Source organism: Vanessa tameamea, chromosome 2 (genome assembly GCF_037043105.1).
Source record: "Vanessa tameamea isolate UH-Manoa-2023 chromosome 2, ilVanTame1 primary haplotype, whole genome shotgun sequence".
Lineage (NCBI taxonomy): Eukaryota > Metazoa > Arthropoda > Insecta > Lepidoptera > Nymphalidae > Vanessa > Vanessa tameamea.
In genome coordinates, this window is record NC_087310.1 from 2129573 (window position 1) to 2150536 (window position 20964).

General features: G+C 32.8%; 2 protein-coding genes across 4 annotated transcripts in view; one reads left to right on the forward strand and one right to left on the reverse strand.

The window, feature by feature from the left end:
* Positions 1–20964, forward strand: part of LOC113398275 (septin-7) — a 477393-nt gene that overhangs the window by 38891 nt on the left and 417538 nt on the right. The window lies entirely within an intron of this gene.
* The window catches only part of LOC113398241 (alpha-catulin), an 86581-nt gene continuing 70170 nt past the window's right edge, over positions 4554–20964 (reverse strand). Inside the window, exons 3-14 of one of the 3 annotated variants that reach the window (XM_064216291.1) lie at positions 19127–19269; positions 17545–17754; positions 14545–14682; positions 9522–9551; positions 8538–8795; positions 7943–8111; positions 7768–7850; positions 7423–7701; positions 7143–7306; positions 6853–7006; positions 6579–6785; positions 4554–4812 (exon numbers count right to left, since the gene is read on the reverse strand). In XM_064216291.1, the coding sequence (XP_064072361.1) occupies positions 4684–4812; positions 6579–6785; positions 6853–7006; positions 7143–7306; positions 7423–7701; positions 7768–7850; positions 7943–8111; positions 8538–8795; positions 9522–9551; positions 14545–14682; positions 17545–17754; positions 19127–19269 (1964 nt within the window). In that variant the 3' untranslated portion in view covers positions 4554–4683. Of the gene's footprint in view, positions 4813–6301; positions 6786–6852; positions 7007–7142; positions 7307–7422; positions 7702–7767; positions 7851–7942; positions 8112–8537; positions 8796–9521; positions 9552–14544; positions 14683–17544; positions 17755–19126; positions 19270–20964 lie in introns of those variants that run through there. The other 2 variants (XM_064216285.1, XM_064216288.1) reach the window with 2 other exon arrangements.

Genomic DNA, 20964 nt, shown 5'->3' on the forward strand with positions numbered 1-20964 from the left:
GTTAAGGCTATTTTTTGTATTGGTACCTTTTAATTCCATCGCAATAATCCAGTGCCCTAATATGTTTTTGAAAAAATAAATTATAAGGATTTAAAAAATATATTCTTAGAATTAATGTGAAACGAAATATATTATTTGTTTGTTATTAAATTATTATTTATAAATGTATAAAATCAACAAATAATGACAGCTTGTAGATTCTGCAGGCATCCATCTTTGTCTCCAACCTCCCGAACTACGTATTGTTTATAAATATAAAACTATTTATTAATTATTAATAACTATTATTGGTGTTCTCTTTTGCCCTAATAAGATCTCTACGTTTAAAACTTTGAAATTATTGAGGACATTGTACTAATTCTCAAAAGTATTTTTTAATATCACAAATCTCTGTATATCTAGTCTCTATACTAATCAGTAAAATAATATTATCGTAAATGCGATGGATGTTGAATACGTTTTATAATGTTTTATATGTCTGATTAAGTGGTTTTACGTAAGTAGATTAGTAATATTAAAAGCCTTATAACAATAATATGATTATAGTTATTTTCTCATTAGGAATGACGTTTAACGTTATTAGACGATCTACGAGAAATTTAAAAAATATTCTTATCTTTAAAAACAGTGAACGTGTATGTGCGATTATTGCCTTTGGGATTCATCGATTTGCGAATATCGATTTATTTTAATTACTATGTAAAAGAGGCACGACGGCTGCTACTGCGTATTTGACAAAGTTATCGTTATAGTGGATTATAATATTAGTTCGATAATAATATTAAAAAAACGCAAACCTACTAATTCTATTCGATGCTATTCGACTCATTAAATTGAACAATTTTATAAAGCTCGCCGAATTACGATGAAGTAATAACGCGGTAAGAATACTAGGCATTATATATGTGACCTTTATTTAATAATTTGGTGTCAATTTCATTTATATATTTTTATTAACCTGTTTGATCTTTTGAAATTCTTTAATGTGAAATAATTTATAATAACCAAAATTTTTATTAATCAATCTTGTTTGTATAACAAGTTAATATTTCTAAAGATCTTTCACGATCACTTTGAATAAAACTATTTTAGCGTTAATTGCTTTTTCATCCGCCTAAAATAATTATATTGAAAAAAATTCCATTTAATAATTTGTTGTGTTTTTTGTTAAGATTAAAAAAGAAACGTAAACATACATATAGTTATACTAACAATGGTAACATAAGATTTTTTAGACAGATCAATAATATTTATGTTTACTTTTATGATTACTAACAGATTTAATATAATCTGTTACTAATACATAACAGTTTAATTTATAATAAATATAATGTGCATCAAAATTTTCACACGAATGTCAATCTATCTTTTTATCATTTGTATAACTATTAATTTATAATGAACATGATTTAAACATAGATTCTAATATTAAATAGCACATTTCATTATAAATCTAGGTTAATGATGAACTAAAATTACATTAAAAAAATAACAAAAACATATAACATTTCTTTCGATACATTTGTTGAAAATTATAAAGTAAATATAAATATAATAGAATCATACACTTAAAAATTTCAACATTGTTAAGCGGTAATCATAATTATAATAAAAAATAAAATCATTGAAAAGCCGCTTGCGAAAATGATTTACAAATATTTTTATAATACTTATTTATGTTCGTGAGCGGTATATTATAATATTTCGAGTCTAACGTTACGTGGCCACTAGTTCGATTCACAACTCTTATATAAAGCTTTATCAAGCTCTTTTAAAAAATCGAAATATTTTTAAATCGTAACTATGGTAAGCCTTATTTAATTATTTTTTATATAAATCGAAATTTAATTATTATTAATAACAAAATAATAAAAATTAGATTATCTTATCAATAATATAAAATTAGATTGTTATTAACATTATATAACAACGACACTTAGACCATAGTAGTGACTACAAAGTAATAAAGGTTACGGAAACAGAAAGTGTTATATAGACCATAGATAGCGGACATCGAGCACAAACTACAATACATAACACGTCAATATAATTAAATCTAATTAAACATGAACTGATGCTAGCGATTTACTCTAACTCATTATCCGATTATGAGGTAGCGTTAGCGCAGATACTTTGATCGAATTCATATATGTTTAATAAAATAAACGTTATAACAAAGTACGTAACACAAACAATTATCGAATCGATAGTTATCGATGCCCGAATCGATTTGAATCGATAACATCAAAACTCTTTTAGTTTTAACTCTACTATTATTCTAGTTATATATTTGACATCGTTCGTATTATTCAAAAAATAATCATGAATGTCGAAAAATATAATCCCGTTTTTTTTTTGTATAGCTAAATATGTACTTAAACTGGTGCAATTCATTCTAATAGGCACGTTCGTCGGTATATGTATAATATTTATATTTATTATCGAGTGATTTATTCTTAAATACTAAATAACGATTCGTCATTTCTGACAAACAGAAATGATATTATCTACAACGTTTGATATGTTTTTTATTGCCGTGACGATTTATCATTTGTTTTAAATTGCTGTTATAAATGGCTGTCATGCCTAGCGATGTTTTCGTAGCAGAGCGTTGCAGCCGCAGACACACAGTAGCATGCAAGTTATGAGTGCAATGTCGTGTCCATATACACAAGTCCATACCTTCATTCGATTCTTGCAAATGTCTAATGTCAAATCCATTTTAATTCACATTGACAAATCAGATAGAGAAGCATTGCAAGTGTTGCAAGTTGCAAGCCTGAGTAGTTGGACAGATATATAGCAGAAGTGAACTATTTTTGCGTCTGAAATGTTGCATGTAGTAATGGTGTACTCCAATTTGACCTTGAAATTTGACTACGAACGCGCTCAGACGCGCTTTCTTTTGGGGTCTGAACGCAGAAGCGTTTCATGTTGTAACGTTGTCAAATTTGATATTTACTCTCACCGCACCGAAACGAGTTTCATTTGAACAATTATTCCATTTGACATTCCACATTTCGCAATATTTTCCTTTTAGAGTCATCGTTTGCGCTTTGATTCCATCGGGTCTATATAACACTGAGCGTTTCATGGGCAAATTGGGAGCACAGTCAGCCACCAGAGTCAAATTCCCCCATCTTAATACTAAACATCCTCCCGTCGGAAAGATGAAGTACGACATCAAATACGATTATAACGTACACACATGCAACACACATCTACACATTTTTTTTTCATTTCACAATCATGCAATGACTGACCATCGCGCCACTGGCAATTAGAGCATTTTGATATTGTGTCTAAAATACACGTACAAATCTTTACAACATTGATAAGTATGCGAAAACATCAAATGAAGAGTTATTATGTATATAATATGTATGAAAGTATAAAGTTAGTGACGTAACATGTATGGTATATCTAAACACATAAATGCCAAACAAAAAACAAGGAAGCCGCGTGCGTTTAGCGAAAATATAGTGCGACAGGACCACGGAAAGTGCGGGGTGCATAAGAGATCTTATAGATAAATTATCATAGTATGGATATAACATATGTACATATATACATGTACTTGTTAACATTGGAAGTAATTTACAAGCTAGAAAAGGGATAACATAAAAATAGGCTCGACTGTGTGATGTTTACGTATTTATGTAAAAGGTGTAACGTTATTATAGTGTTAACAAATATTCGTAATTATTATTGTACGATTTCACTCTTTCATTACGTTTATTACAATATGTTTCAACGAGAATAAATCGAACATGAGTCTCGGTAGTTATTAGCGATTGTATTTATTTATTCTAAATATATTGAATAGCGAAAATGTACGACGCGTGTAACAAATTATTTTCTTATAAAACTATTACATGGCAATACAATGATTACGTTAGAACCACAGCCAAATGCGTCGTGTCCGCGCGATTGTGTTCCTTGTATACTATACATAATCTTATTTTAAATATTTCGCTTTTGTGTGTCGCAAGTGGTCTAATTAAATTATAACTATATCGTACTGTTCATCTTAAATTTAAATTAGTTGTAATACATTAAATAATCGCAAACGTTTGCGGGTTATTCAACACATTAACAACTCTATAAGTCGGTTTCGGCGCCACTCGAAAAGAAATACATCAAAAATAACACACTGTTCTTATTTCCATATCGACGTAACGATATGGGTTTTAATATATTTTCAGCGTATTTTTTATCACTTATTTTGTGAAACAATAAATATAAACTCGATATATGTGGCGCCTAGGACAAACACTGGACGTGGCAGATACTTACGTGTTTACGTTTTGATGGCATAAAATCATTTTTTTTATAGCAATCTATTATAATTCAATTTTATCAACGTAGTATACGTACCTATAATACGTAGACATTTCTTATTTGTTTGCGGCTCTGCTTCTTAAAATTTTCAACATCTTTGAAATTAAGTAATATATGTGTTAATAAAATATAATAAAATAAATAAATATAAAATGTTAATAAAATAAATAAATTGAACCCAAGAGCACGGTAAAAAGGTAACATAGAAAGCATCTATCACTCCACTGCTTGTCCAGCCGACAGAGGCGACGAGTTTGTTTTAAGACGTTGTTCTTAAAACAAGAGGAAGCTGACCCTGGTCCGGCGCGCATCGCCCTTGCCGCGCCGGCCCATGCCGTACTGTCACATGGCCGTGTCGGACGAGCTCCCTCCCGGCTTGGCGTCGCCGCCGCCGCCGCCCGCCGCCTCCTCGTCTCGGGAACTTCCCCGGCCGGCGCCGGCGGCCGAGAGGCCCGTGAAGTCCAGTTTGTACTGCATACAAAATTAAATTTGAGCACGTCGTCGTTATACGTTTAAGTTGGAGGCTTTACGGCTCGATAATAAAACGCTCGAATGCCCATGAAAAAGAATTTTGTAATATGTTCTTCACCTTTTATTTTACTAAATTAAAATGTGCCAGGAGATGCATAGATGTTTATATTATAGGTCTGATAGGTCGACGGGAGATCTCAGGTTGTTTACTTAATAATAAAGTATTATTCAATAAAATCCTTTTATGTATTGTTTGCGTTTTATTAAAGATACCGGAGCCGAAACCGATGCCTACGACACCGCTACGGCACCCATTGAAATGACAATAAACACCATGCACGCGTATATTTCTTTTTATTAACAACTATATTTTATAACCAATAAGACTGAAACACAATTTTCAATGGCAGCGCCCATTTAAGAGCTGGTATTACTAGCGGTTAACTTCATAAAATATATAGCGTATGACTTAAAGTTATAAAATGTCTTATTGGCACTTTATAAACTTTAAGATTAATGATTAGACACACAGATTCTAAACTAATATAGTAAGTTATTATTTGCAACATCACATAAACAACATCCAGTATTAACTATCATATACACCATCAAACATTTCTACACTAAACTCCAATAAATACCACGACTTTAATATACCTATTCATGTTAAAGTAAGTTGATTAAAAACTTTGTTAAACGCCAAAGCCAACAACTTCAATCCACACAAATACATACATTATCCATTTAAAACACTATTTTCACTCTTAAATGTGGATGTTTTTCGCAAATTTGGCTTCCAATGCATAGGAACTCTCTCGGGCATACAGAGGGAGTACTGAAATTACCAAAATAAAAATAAACATAAAAGGGACCAGAAATAAAAAGCAAAGCTTAATGTGGTAGCAGTCTGTGAAACGTGTCTCGTCGTCGTGGATATTATTTACCCTTTCTTTGGATATTATTCCATCATTATGAGATTTAAATTAATTTTGAAAATCGTTCTAGCTCTCTAGCGTACTTTTGTTCATGATTATAACCAGAAAAATTACAAAGAAACATTTTCTAAAAACAATATCTTTTACTATACGAAATTCTCAAGAATAATTACACAATGCATGCTTAAGTGACTACATACACAGGTACACACAGAGTTACATGAATATTGGTGTTTTTGATAGTGCAAGACTGAGACAGACCGAATCGCCCCCTGTAATTGTTGAGGTTTTGTTTATCGCTTTGTCCAACGGTATAAGACCCTGAGCGTTGGAAACCACCCAGAGTAAGGCGATAGGAAAACAGAAACAAAAAATCAATATAACATACAATTAAATAAAATGGGATTTCAATAAATTTCAAGAGTTCTATTACTATACCAATCTAAGTAAACTAATTGCTAAGAAGATTTATTCTTGTTTATAATTTTAATAAAATAGTTCATCAATAAATGAGAGACATTTTTGTATAGATTATCTTTTTATTTACGACAAGAATAAATCTGTGGTCGGTTAATACACTTTTGACCCCCGCAAGTCTAACAGTCACGAACGAAATATAATCTTTAAAGTACTTAACGGGTGCAACACTCTGGTGCCTTTTAATCACTCCCACACTCTTCTCCCACGGCAAAGGTACCTAAGGAACATTACGTTCCGATGCACTAAAATCTTTAAATTTCCTATATAATTGTCTATACTTATAATATGTGCCATGTGTTGTTCGAAAAGTTTGATTTTATTCACACAAGAACAAAGGGTATTATAGATCACCTTATTCGCACAGTCGAAGCACGTAGTGACGACTTTGCTTATAACATTCATAAGATGCTTGGTCTCTTGGATGACGTTGTCGACTTTGCTAAATGTAGCGGCTCTGCCTACCGTCGGCTCCTTCACCGTAAACTGAAGTTGCTGTACGTATGTTGGGACTTTATCTAAATGTTCTAGCAGCTCTTTTTTTATTGTCCCAGCGGGTACCTTCATAACAAAAATCATATAAGAATTAGAAGTAATGCTACTATTATAAATCAGAAGATTAAATTACCTGATAGGAAAATTGACGAATGATTTTGTACAATCTATTAGCTTCTTCCGCAAAGTATTCGGCTTGTGTGAAGAGGTCTTGTGTAGTGTTGAGACGACCTTCACCTTTAGTGAACTGGTACATAGCGAAGGCCATGGAAGACATATTCTTTGCCCTAAATAAAAACAATAACTTCGATAGAATAATAACGAAGTATAAAAAGTATAGTGATGCAATAGTAGGGTATGTGGATATTATGACATTATTAATGACAAATTAAAACGTTAGAAAATAAATAGTATTTAGTCAACCTCTTCACAATGTCGTTGTTTTCGTCAGCACCTTGCCATTTCTCAGTCTCGGCGTCCATTTCAGAAGACATCATTTTCATTTCTAAGCCTGATTTGGCAATCTTCGCTTGTTCGTCGGAATCTAATCGCACGGCTTTTAAAGGTTTACTTGTCGTTCCATGTTTCTGTGTAAATATATTAGAAAAATACTATATGTTTTCTTGTAATGTTTTTTTTTTTAAACCGTTTATAAAATCGAATCGTTTTTCGTTGAAAGTACCAGATTTAAATAGTTACTTACTCCAGGCCTCGGCAGGCTACTATACTGTTGTTTGTCGGGTCTTTCGTCTGTCAAGTCGAGCAGCTCCTTCGCGAGGCGCGCTGCGTCAGCGAGCAGCCACGCCCACATGTCTACAAACACATCAAGATTCTCGCGCGCCGCCGCACTGCTCGGGTGCGCCGCCAACGTCCGCGCCGCCGTCACTACTTGTGGCCCATATATCCGCAAATTTATTTCAGCAAACTTTGCGCTCACTTGTAACGTTTCCGACATCGCTATATGTCTGAGTAATTTGCAAACCTGTTGATGATTTCACTTTTAATACGACAATATATTCGAAGGCACTCTTAATAAAAGGTAACCTGCCTCAATTATGTGATCTAATTGCTCGTGCAACTGGCTCGCTATATTGTGCAGTCTCTCTGATTCTCTCTCACCACAGGAACTAGCTGAAATTCAACAGATATAACACATATTTTTTATATATGACTAAAAACTTTTCATAATTCCATAATAATATAAAAGTAATATTGAGGGTTACCTATATGTGCAAGGTCGGAGGCAAGTTTCCTCGCGTCGTCTGCGAGTGATGACAAGTCTCGGGCCTGTTCTCTTGCAGCAGACACCAAGGCACGCTCGAGTTCGGAAGCTGCACTCGTAGCTCCCGTACACGCGCTCTCTAGAGCAGCTCCACTACCACCTTGTTCTTCCTAATATTTTTGAAATTATTTAAAGCAGGATCAGATATATGATAGTAAATATCAGAAGCAAAACAAGAAAGCAGGTACAAGCATGTAGTTATTTGTAGATGCCTCCTTTGTCAAGTCGCGAGCTTATAAGACTGTAGATCCTGGGTTCAAGCCCCGGGTGGTACCAATAAAAAAATTATGTTCTTGGGCCGAGAAAGTCTCAGTAGCCGAGTCTAAACGTTGCCTTGGAAAGCGTATAAAGCCGTTGATCCTGCGATTGAACTATTTCTGTCGTTTGTAATTTGCGGTCCCACCGGATTATGAGGGTTGGGGACACAAGTGTACAGAAAATACACCGGTATTTGCGTACACGCTTGTGGCTAAAATCGATTAAGTCAAAATCATCATCGCCAACTTATATTAAGCCAAAAAACAAAATATCCTCACTAATGACACAGCGACAGCAACAAGTCTCTCGAGCTCATAGGCTATTCTTTCGGCGAGTGCGAGTATCCTTTGCCTGTGCTCGTGTGAGGTATATGCAGAGTCAGTGAAGTCGTGCGTCCGTTCGACGAGAGCTCTAAGTGTAGCTGCGAGCGCTCTCCTCCTTCCAGCGTCGGCGCCACCCCGGGCTCTTGCTGTCCGAACTTGCGTCGATAGACCACGTAGCGCGCCTAACGCCGTACCCGCCTCCCATTGCGCAGCCTGGCGATCGGTTCAAACATTTCTAATGCAACCATTATAATTTACCTTCTTGATAATTTCATAAGGTCTTAAAATAAATATAGAATATAGCATTGATTTAATAAAATACATGTGTTATTCTGAATGATCATACAAACCCTTAGTATTTGTGTAGCAGCCCTACAGAAAACGAGTTATTATTTTAAATATTAGTTTGTGAGTGATTTATATAAATAGTGATGTTTAAATATAAAAAAGTTTATAACGCTAATTATAAAGAACGTGTTAATTAGCTGCTGAATAAGCTCGTTACATACTCTGTCGTTACTCGACATTAGTTTATTTTTAACGCAAAACTAATTTTAAGCAAATCTACTTCGTCCTAGGCGATTTTAGCGTGATTCTTACCGTAATTGTTGCATTATGTAGAAATTGTTATAATTTTAATTCGTTGATGTTATGTAATGTTAAATATTTGTAAGCTTTATAAGTGCTGGAATTATGCTTTTATAGTTATCCTTTCTCATACTGTTTATTAAATATATTCTTTTGACAAATTCGTTGAATAAAATATACGAAATGTTTACTTGGAGCATGAGAAAGGATATTGAAAACAAAACTATAATGCTTAAGAAGTTATCTTTAAAGAAGCGTTACTCAAGAGCTATTAATTGCATTTTATGTACGTATGTAAGTATATGCTTTAAAAGGAAAAGGCACTCGTCTACCTACATTTAAATTATGTACCTGCTCGTGACTATCCGAAAAAGGTTGCAACTACAAGAGAAATAAAAATCGTGTTTAAGTTCAGAAAGTTTAAATAGAGAAGGGATGAGAGAAAAGCAAAGTTTAGGATTGGAGGAGAGGTCGTTACGAGAATTGAGAAATCTTTTATCGGCATACTTACGTTAAAAAATCCCTTCTTTCCTTATACATTGTTCGTAGAGTCGTTTATAAAAGAAATTGAAAATTTATACAAAGTTACGATAAGCAAGAAGTTTATGAGGGAAATATATTTTTTTAATGTTTTTTAATAAGATAATTTTGAATTAATTAAAAAAAGATGTTAGATTAAATTATAAGTTTGAAGAATAGTTGGTATAAATCTGTGATAGATTAAAATAATAATGATAAGCATCGGTCTAAGATCGCAGTAGGCTTGTCTGGGGCTGCCCATCGCGATAGTGGAGAGATTTTAATCATATCTCAGGAGCAGGAAATTATATCGACTTATTAGTTTTATAATTTAAAATATAAAATACGTTAGGCAAAGGTAATTTGTTTAAATCACTGCGTTACAATGACCGTTCAGAGAAAATAGAAAAGTGCGAAGTAAAAGATTATTGCAACATGAATATTTTTCTAATTATTAAATAATGTGTTGTATCTTGCGTAATTAAAACCGTATGAATTCTTATAAAAAAACTTATACGATATAATTTATTATAATATTATGGCAATACTATAAACTCTTCATCGTACGGTAATCTTACTTAAGTGAAATAACATACATATATAATTTTCTGTAATAAAGGCTATATTACAATGTTACACGAGTTACAAACTAATTTTGTCAAGATAAGGTACAAGAGCGCATCACATGCTCATCACTGCGTTTAATTTTTGCGGCTAATCTATACCGGCCTGAAACGCAATTATACGATTCTCTCGTATGAAGTGGGTATATGCGACGCATCGCTCTACGTCTCTACGGGGGCAACCAAGGGATCGCTTGCGCATGCTACCGCGCTCATTCTACGGACTAGCCCAGTAAGTCATGCCACAGATGTTTTTATAGTGAAAATTTTAAATTGCGAACGCGTCTACATACACACGACTAGTGTTACAGCAGTGAAAACCGCGCGGAATATTTTCGCATTGCAGGCTTTCCCTTAAGTTCGCAGCATGATATTAATTAGACGTACAAACCGCATAAATAAAAATAAATCAATGTGAGTTCGCAGTGCAGACTCAGTCTGAAACGCACGAATTTACCCTTAACATGAGAAAGAGACGTCTATTTAAAAAATATCTGTCTGTCTCACGCTATGTCCAGCTTATGGATGGTACGACAGAACAAACAGAATTAAATATTAACGCAATCTCAAGCTCGATGCTCGACCGCGGGCTTCCTACGTTTACACTATATCGGCGTTTCCGGCGATAGTCACGGAAGTTCATTGATGTAGCAAAGTAATATATAGAATTTATCCCACAATTGTTATATTAATATAAAATAAAAATAGAATATCTCCTACAATGACATAATTACGTTTTTGATTTAATTATTTTATACTGAAACTAAATTATACGAGAGGAACGTAAGAAGTCACTCAATAAGGTAACAATGCTTTTAATTATAAAATTAAATATAAAATAAAAGAACGAAATTTTCTAGTGGTGAGTACACGTGAATGTTGGTCTCAACCGAAGATTGCGGGTTCAAATCGGGTCAACCACCTCATGAGTTTTCATATTCTTAATTTATATTTTTTTTTTCTTTTACTCGGTGGTAGGTGGTGGTAGGGCTTTGTGCAAGCCCGTCTGGGTAGGTACCACCCACTCATCAGATATTCTACAACCAAACAGCAGTACTCAGTATTGTTTTGTTCCGGTTTGAAGGGTGAGTGAGCCAGTGTAACTACAGGCACAAGTACAGGCATTAGTTCCCAAGGTTGATGGCGTATTGGCGATGTAAGGAATGGTTAATATTTCTTACAGCGCCATGGCGATGCGACCATTGTCTATGGGCGATGGTGACCACTTACCAATCAGGTGGCCCATTTGCTCGTCTACCAACGTATATCAAAAAAATATATATATATATTTCGTGCTCTGCGGTGAAGGAACACATCGTGAAGAAATCTAATACCTACCACTAATATAGGTACCAACCCCGTATTGGATCATCATGTTGTAATTCTTCTTCTTTATATAAATTCATAAATTTAAGGCGATCGTTACTGTGAAGTGCAGCTTCTATTCTGTATTCTAAAACGTTCTCCGAAACGCGCTTAATTTTTCTATAAAATTTACATAAAAACTTTTTGGTTCATCCGTTTTTTTTTTCAGTCAGACTACAACATAAATATTATTAGTATAGATTATGTATAGCTATGTTTGTGTTTCTATGTGCTATACTTTTTTACATATAACGGTGTAATTAAGTTAGCGTGTACGTAATGTTGGCATAATCATTAAGCCAATGAACCTTATTGTTGGGGAATATTTAAAGCTATATTTAAGGGAGAATTTTTGTTTATTAATTTAAAAAATATATAAAGTAATAATTTCGTCAATATCTATCTACCTTCTGCTCATATCTTAAGAAAGTTTTGGAGTTCATATGAACCACATGTGTCAGAATTTCATGCTAAACCTAAATTCCCTATACTGCCGAGCATTATTTGAATTACGGATACAAATTAAACACTAGTATTAGTATTTTTTTTTTTTATTCTCTAGTTAATTCTAGTGTAGCTATAAGTCAATTGTATATGTATTCTAAGTACGAGATGCAAAGTCGTAATTCGGTTAAGATTCGTGTTTTGTCCATCGGATTACCATCGCCTTTGCTCATTGGGTAAAGTAAAAAAGATATACACCAATTTGTCTCATTCTAACTTCAGTTATTTGACATTCGAAAGGATAAAATAAAGCATTTTATAACACTTGGATCTTGGAGTAGTGCAAAAAGGTTCATTAACAGTATAACAACTCGCTTTATTGCATCCACTGGTGACAGGATAACTGGTTCGTGTTTTGCCCAACACTGCATGCATGCTGCTAGCAATCTCGCCCCCATTCCATGCGGTTAAGATTTATACAGTAACTATTTTTAATGAATATCTGTATTTATTTAAGGACTTAATGTTAACGACAAATGTAAATATAATATTTATAACTATATAATATCACAGCATTTATTATTTATACAAATTTTGTTACTAAGGGAATCAATTGGGTAAACAAATGTTATCCTTAAGACATATACTATTGTGGACTTTTTTTAAGACCTTTGTAACGTGTACAAAACTGAAGTGCATTATTTTGATCTATCTTGTAGGGTTCAGCCAGCGTTTGCAATGTAAGCGTTATGAAATCCGTTGTGTAATTTTAACACTCGCGGTAAGCGACTTTATTTTATACTATATAATGAACTGTATATTTTTTTCTTATGAATTTTGGAAATTCATTTCATTTATTAGTACGAATGTAGTTGAATTTTGTTTGTTATTAGTCATTAAATAACATATCATATATCCCTATAAGTTCGTTTCAAATTAAACAATAATTAAAGTCTTGACAGGTTTTTAAAAAGTACTTGTACAAAAACAAATCGTTCATTGATTTATTAATGGAATGGATATCATCGGATCTAAGAAGTGACGTCCCTTCTGGCTGTATTACACTGGTTCACTCAACATTCAAACCGCAAGAAAACTAAATATTTCTGTTTGAGTTTAGAGTGACTGATGAATGGTACCAACTAAGACGGTTCTCGATACTGTGTTTGTAAAAAGCAAGTACGAGAGTAAAGATACAATCATTATTGCGTACCAAACATTAATGCATGAGAATCCGTACCAATCACGGCTGTTGCTTAATTATAATCACTAATACAATAACATTACGTATATTTTAAAATATACCACTTATAAATATAAGGTATATATTAAAATACACGTAACATTGTTCGTATTCTGTGTCACGTATCGTTTATCCGATTCAGTTAAAACTTTGTTGTTAGCACGTGTGACATAGTAACTACTCGTACTTTCCATGTACAATACTCGTATCGGATAATAAATAAAAAAAAGTTTTAAAAGAGGCATTCAATACATGACGGTTACTAGGTTGTTTTAATACTTCGAGTTTATAAATATATATATATATATATATTTTGGACTGGTATCGTAAACAACATAAAAAAAACATGACAAAAACAAAAGCATTAGGTAGTCATTATTTAGCAAGAATTTTATTAAGTACACTTTAATGTTTATTTTAAAAACATTGTATTAAATCCTTTTTGAATAAAAATAAAGTTTGTATTATCTCTGACCGCATAAATTCAAGCTTCAAATGCTAGTCCTTTGTATCTGAGTACGACCCATTTGCATTTGTCGTGAATGCTACAATTGTATTAGTAAGGCTGCGGTTCGTTGATATCTTAAATCCACCTATGAGTAGTATAATCCGAAATATATTCCATAAATTATGGAAATAAATATAAATTTATTACATTGGCTTGCCGCCAATGCCAAATTTAAAGCCGATATTTAAAATAACGTATTACCAGAACACCTCGTGTAATTTATGTTGAGAGAAATTATTACGTTAGTTTATAAATTAAAATTATTGATACACAAAATCATTGCCATAAAAAATTAAACTGCAACTCAAAACGTAATTACAGATAATAATATACTTTTCAATAAAAAAAATTGTTATCGTGTGGGCATAATATATCTTCTGTTGTACTATATTATGTAGTATTGTTTAAATATGTAGAATAGAAGCTATTTTAATTTAAATAATAATTTAATATACAAAAAAATAACCTATAAATCTTAACTGTCATATATTTATAAGTGACATTGGCAGATTATTTTGTGCTTAACTACCGAAGATGCACGGCAGAAAAAGAAAAAAAAGTCATCCAATCCATTCATTCATTCGAGTCAGTCAATTCATCTTAATTATGATATGTTAAAATATACTTAAATGAATATATATATTGTTGTATAAAATCAAATTGAAGTCGGACCTCGTGGGAATGCTCCTCGTGACCCGGCAGCCCGTCTCGCACGACGTAATGAATGAGGTCCATCGCTCGCCTCATCTGACAGAAGACCGTGTCGCGGTTTTCCCGCGCGGATGCACTGCCCGGATGCCGCAAGCAAGTCTGAACCAACAATGTTCTATTTTAATGCCGTTTCTTTGTGTAATATGTATTATGGTGATTAATTACTTAAACATGCTACACTAGTGTTCATATTTTATACAAATTTTAATATAAAAATATGTTAAGATACGATTTAAATGTATATAATAATTCAAGGACGGAATTGATACGTAAAAAGGCAGTTTTTATTGTATCTTTCTTCATAGACGTGACGTGTCGATTTAATTATTTTTAAGTTCAAAATAGTACAATGTTATCTTGAAATGACATCGGTAATTTATACAATTTAAATACATGAATTAAAAGGCTTAATGACATTCGTGCAGTCTTTCCAAAATATGAAAACAAATTGTTTCGTGTTAGGTTATGTTAGTAAGGTTTTATTAATCTGTAACATGGTTAAAAAGGTAACGTTTCACTTGAAAGTTTGAAATAACATTGAACGAATAAAAAACGATTAAATATGCGGCAGTCGTAGAAAATCCCCACGCTACGGGAATAGCTTTATCGGTTTGCAATAGGAAAATACGTATTACGTAAGCTGGGGCTGTGACAAAGATACTTGTGGATACAATAAATTTGTTTTGTATATTTCATAACACGAATACAGACGAACTTAACACGAGGAGGCGAAAATACATAACACTGATATTTGTTAAACTATTTATGTATACAAGAAGTTTTGTGAAATTATATAATGATATATTTTATTTGCTTAAAAAGGGTATTCGTATTATTATTATTTTTTTAATTTCATGATTTGTTGTACAAAAACAATAAAAATCTTTGGCTGTGCTGCTGATTCCCTAGCCAGATTGTTGTGTAATCTGTATTAAGGAGAAGTTAAACACAGTGAGGCATGATGGTAGTGTTTCGTTGCGCTCATTCCTGGATTTAATATGACATAATAGCAGCCACATATGTATGCATAAAAAAAAACAATTATTTGAAATATTACAATTGAGTTATCACTTTATCTTTTAGATTTTTCCTCGTCAATTGGTCATCCAATATAGAAAAGCTAATTATTGTTTGTATAGTTATTGTAATAAAAGTTTAAATCAATAAGTATTTTGTATATAATCATGCTCAATATATAAAATTCTAGTAATGAAGCTCATAACGAAATGAGCGGTCTTCGTGTTTCGAATAAATATAAGGGAGGTATAAGATTTATTGCCTTTATATATACGGACCCATTAATGAGATTACTTTGTAAAATGTGACCTGATTTTATAATATTTTAAAATAATGCTTTCACGTTCAGAAATAATTCAATTCTTTTGTCTAAATCTGGCGTGGACACGTAAATAACTGATTGAAATAACATTAATTGTATTCTATTGACATAAACTCTGCAATTAAAAATGGCGTAATTCTTCTCGGTAGAATCTAATTTCCGAACCGATTGTAGATTTTAAATTTGATTTAATGCTGTGTCATGATTCAATAGTATTTTTATGAGTCTACTTGAATTTTAAATATTCTGATTTTATTTGATTTGATTTGAAATATTATTGTCATGTGCGTATGTTTTTTTATGTTTCTTCTATGCCCCATCCATACGTAGACAAAGCTGTGACGGAAACTATTTTATTTAAAAATTCGGTTATAGACAAACCCTGAGATGTTTAACGGTTTCATAGTCTAAATGTCAAGAAGTTCCACCAGTCAGTTAATAGTTCATTAGCGATCCTAAATGATAATCATTAAAGCAAAGTATAGTTTTGTAATAAAAGTATATACTAGTGTTGTAGATACTACTTTATTTAGTTCGGAACAATGATCTAATGTAATAGAATTTATCGTCTATTCCTTATTGTATTTATATGTATATAAATTTATCTATTTTGTGGTTATATAATGTTTACATATATGTTTGTTCGTGTATGTATTAGTAGGTACTATTAGATATTTTTTATATATATTTACGTAAATGAAAATCAAATTCCTTAAATCAATATAATTTACACATTGATTGTTAAATTAAACACTACTATCGGTTTGGAAAACATAAAACCTTGACCTGAGAAGAACCGGCGAAAGAAACTCAACGGTAATTTTTTCTACATAAATTCAATATCACAGAGAAATAGCCAGTACATACCCTAACTTATACACTGTTGAGGCTAGAGAATGCACTAGCTTTAAGTAAACTTTTGTACAACCCAATATGGTTGTGCAATAAAATAAATAAATAAATAAACATATAGTATTATTTATATTGAAACCGAAATATACAAACATCCACTGGTATGTAATCCAGTTTTGCCTATAAAACCGAATGAGTAATAGCGAGCTATAAACCGCGTCACAAACAAAGTGCTGTGCGGAATTGGCGCAAAACCTGCATAATAGATCGACAAGGCTAACCTAAGACGGGCCTAATTTTCTCTCACACTGATACAAAATTTATGTTTAGCCATTCGTGTAAATAACGGTCGCCGGATATTGATTAAGCGACGTAAGCCGTCGCCAGCCAATCGTACTTTAAACGAGGACCAAAGAGATTTTATTGATAAAATAATTCATATTTAAATACTGCATTTGTGGTTCTTTTTTGTTTTTTCGTTTTAAATAACGTAAATTTCATATATTAATAATAGTAAACGATATATAACATCTTCTTTATATCGTGCCTTTCATTAGTTAATAGATGTTTCAACGTTTGGGAAGGAACTGGTCGATATGGCCTATTTCAGTGGTTTATGTAATAGTACTTAGGTTTTAGAAATAAAATGTATATTTGTATATTTTAAATATAATATCTAAATTATTTCTCTATCATAAAAGTATGATATATGTTTAATACATACTATATATGCGGTTCAAGATATATATTTTTTTATTTACCACCAATACCTTAGACGAGGTGAGAAGCATGAGGGTTGACCTTTCTAGGACATTTCTCGCAGCGGCTACTTGAGCCTTTCTTCTTTCATCACGAAGGTCTGCTCTCCTTTCTGCTGTTAGTCTTGCCAGTTCCACCATCCCCCCTCCGAATTCCGTGAAAGCGCGCACGAACTCCGCAAAGTTAGATACGGACTCTAAGCGATCTAACGACCGCGCCACCTGCCCGCATAAAATACAATTTAATAAGTTAAAAGCAAAGTTTGATAGCTCGTTAGATTAAATTGCCTCCCCTCTACTTCGAAATGGAATGTGTGATTTATACAGCTATACATAATAATGAAATTACATCTACACTCGCTGCTTAGCGCGGTTTCACATCCGGTATACTTTATTGCTCCGCTTCCGTATTTCGTAGCGTCATGTTGTATAGAAATAACCTTTCTCACTAAATGGATTCCGTTACACGGAAAGATTTTCAATTCAAACTGGTATATTCTGCAGTTAGCGCGTTACAACAAACTCTATATATAATAAGTATATGTTCATGTATATTACATATTATAAAGATGGAAATGTTTAATAAATCGCCATTCTGCCTATGTTGTTTTCTTGCATGAAAATCTGTAAACATTTATTTTGACACGACAAGTAAATTTTATATAATATTGTTTTTTTTTTATATGATAATATTTTTAAACTATGCCACGCGTTTTCATTTGTTTTAAATTCGTTTGACGTTTGTGGTCACTGCTCCATTCCGCTAGGTTCGTAGCGTAAAGCTATGTCAATGCATATACAGTAGTTGTAGTTATAACTGCACGCTAGCAGCATTAGTAGAATTCTTGATTCCATTCGATGGACATATCGATATACGACGGGTTTGTATTGTTGAACGCACTAATTAAGAACTGCCAACGATTTAATACGATTTGTAATATTATTTTTACTTCAGAGAGATTATTTTAAGACGAAGGAAGATAAACTTTATCTATAAAAAAAGAAAACTAATATAATATTATCTAACTTGTTAGTCGTCTCCTATTTGACTAAACTGTTGAAATATTTAAATAAAATACATATACTATAAAACTAGGCCCTCTTTTAGATGCCACACTAATAAAATGTATGCAATCGAGAAATGAACAAGAGTAATAAAAGTTCATAAGTTTCACGGCCATCGTTCTGTTTACAACGAAAAGAGATTATGTCCATACCTTAAGGTATACACATAATCTCTTTTCGTTTGTATTCTATACGTTCACGGATCGTTCTCATTCGTATACATTTTAATAGAACACGTGTAAAGTTCTTGTTTGTCTTTCGTGTGAAGCATTTCCTGAAAGGCTGAATCTGTTCTGGCCCATTACCGACGTGAAGGCTTGCCCCTTTATCCGGGCACTTGGTGTTTCCTTATAAGTCATTAGTTTTTACCCCAAATATCTGGACTTAATATAAGGCTAAGAGGTCGTTTTAATCGGGTTGTAAATAAAATATAATAGGCAGTTCGTTGGAGATTTCTGGCTTAGTACAGTAACAGTCAATTAGGGAGATATAGGTAAGTTGGAATTTACGTTGTGTTCGGTTGTTTTACCTTATCCTTAGCGAGGAGGAGTTGTCGCACGACGACCATGTCTGCTAATAAGAGTACTCTTGTGACGGAAGCGAGCAAAGCGCGCGCCGCCGACACCATACCTGCGCCATCAGCACCTGCGCACACACGCTCTATGGCACGACCTGCAGAGCAAACATTATTTTAATTAAATAAAAGAAAAACTTGCCGCGTGGTTTTCGACTGTGAGCATAGAGTCCCATTTTTAAGATCATGGTTGTCGTAGGAAAAAAAAAATTTCTTTGTTTATAGCGATTGGTGGAAAACTAACCCGACAAATAAATTCCTAAATAGAATTTGCCAGGCAGACTTACTTGGCCCATAACCAATATTTTTATTAGTTATAATATGACGTAAACAATATATAGAAAACGGATACGCAGAATGAAATATTAAGAAAATATTTTTTAAACTTAAATTTAAAAAAATATATATTTAGCAACCAACGTAAGAAATCACTGTAGGGATGTTTCAGAATATTTAAATAGAAGTCGTCTGTTCAACAGAGATAAATTAATTTTGAAGCTTAATTAATATACATTTGCCCGGAGGATAGGTTCGCCAATTTAATTAATGAAATAATACCCTTGTAATTTATTGCAATGTCTTGGCAACAAAGACGGTGAAATACATTTTCGTTATTAAATTCCGGCGAATATCACGTGTGTTTGTAAATTAGGGTCGCCTTTGTAATTCTTGGGTTGAGTCTACAATGGTTCTACGACGCCAGTTAGTCGAAGTGACAATAAATCTTAATAATAACGACGCGAAACTTTTCCAATTTTTCTTGTTCCTTTAAAATGAAATAAAGAAATTGAATGAAGTTCGTTGAAGTTTATGCTCCTTACTTTCCGGGCATTTAGCCAGTCACCCAAAGTTCTGGAAATAAACTTTAAAATAAACGATTGGTTTTTATCTGTCTCAAGTCTGAAGTTTTTTTTTTTAAATTACAGTTGATTGAGAGATTTCAATGTAAGTTTTCTTAATGACATTTGTGTCAATAAAGTTTTAACAATTTAATAAAAACAACATTACGTCTTGCGAACAATTTTATTATGTGATTTGATGGCTACGTAATTGGACTGAACACCGCGCACGTATTAGTTGAAAGGATCTGTTTGTTTGTGGTGAGATATTACCCAATCAAATCCATATATGTATTAGTTCATCGTTTTGTGATTGTACGGGTTCATTTAGCCCCTCTTATCCATATTGTATGGCTAACAAGGCTATTGGCTTTGATAAGGATCTAAATAAGAGCGTCGTTTTGTTATATATTCTTTATGGTGAGTGTTTTGTATGTTAAAAATGGCGTTGATATGTATAAGTTTAGCTACTGTAGCGGCATTAGCCGTGTACCTATGTGTGCTAAGGTAGTTATCGTTGGAGCTGATATCACATTATTAATACAGTTTTAGAGACTTAAAATCATTGAAGTAAAAATCGTTTGCTTGTCGCTAAAACGTTTCCAGTTGATTGGAGCAGCAATCGCGCTTAAACGAGATTAATAAAGGAGCCCGAAATGTGGTTTCATAAGATTTACGTCGGTACCCCTATAAAATGAGGATGTCGACACTTGCCGTTTTGATCCGTGCTAAATCCAATTTAGCTTCGACTATTCGTTGAATGAATTCAAAGCTAGGGAAAAATGTAGCAAATAGCAATTTGCGGCTTAAACTGAAGTATTTTGTTTAAATATTTCATAAAATTATTTCAAACAAACATATTACTGAAATAATATTGTTGCTTGAATACATGTTTAAAAATAATGAAATAATCATACAAAAATAATAACACTGTTTTAGAAATAACAAAATTGG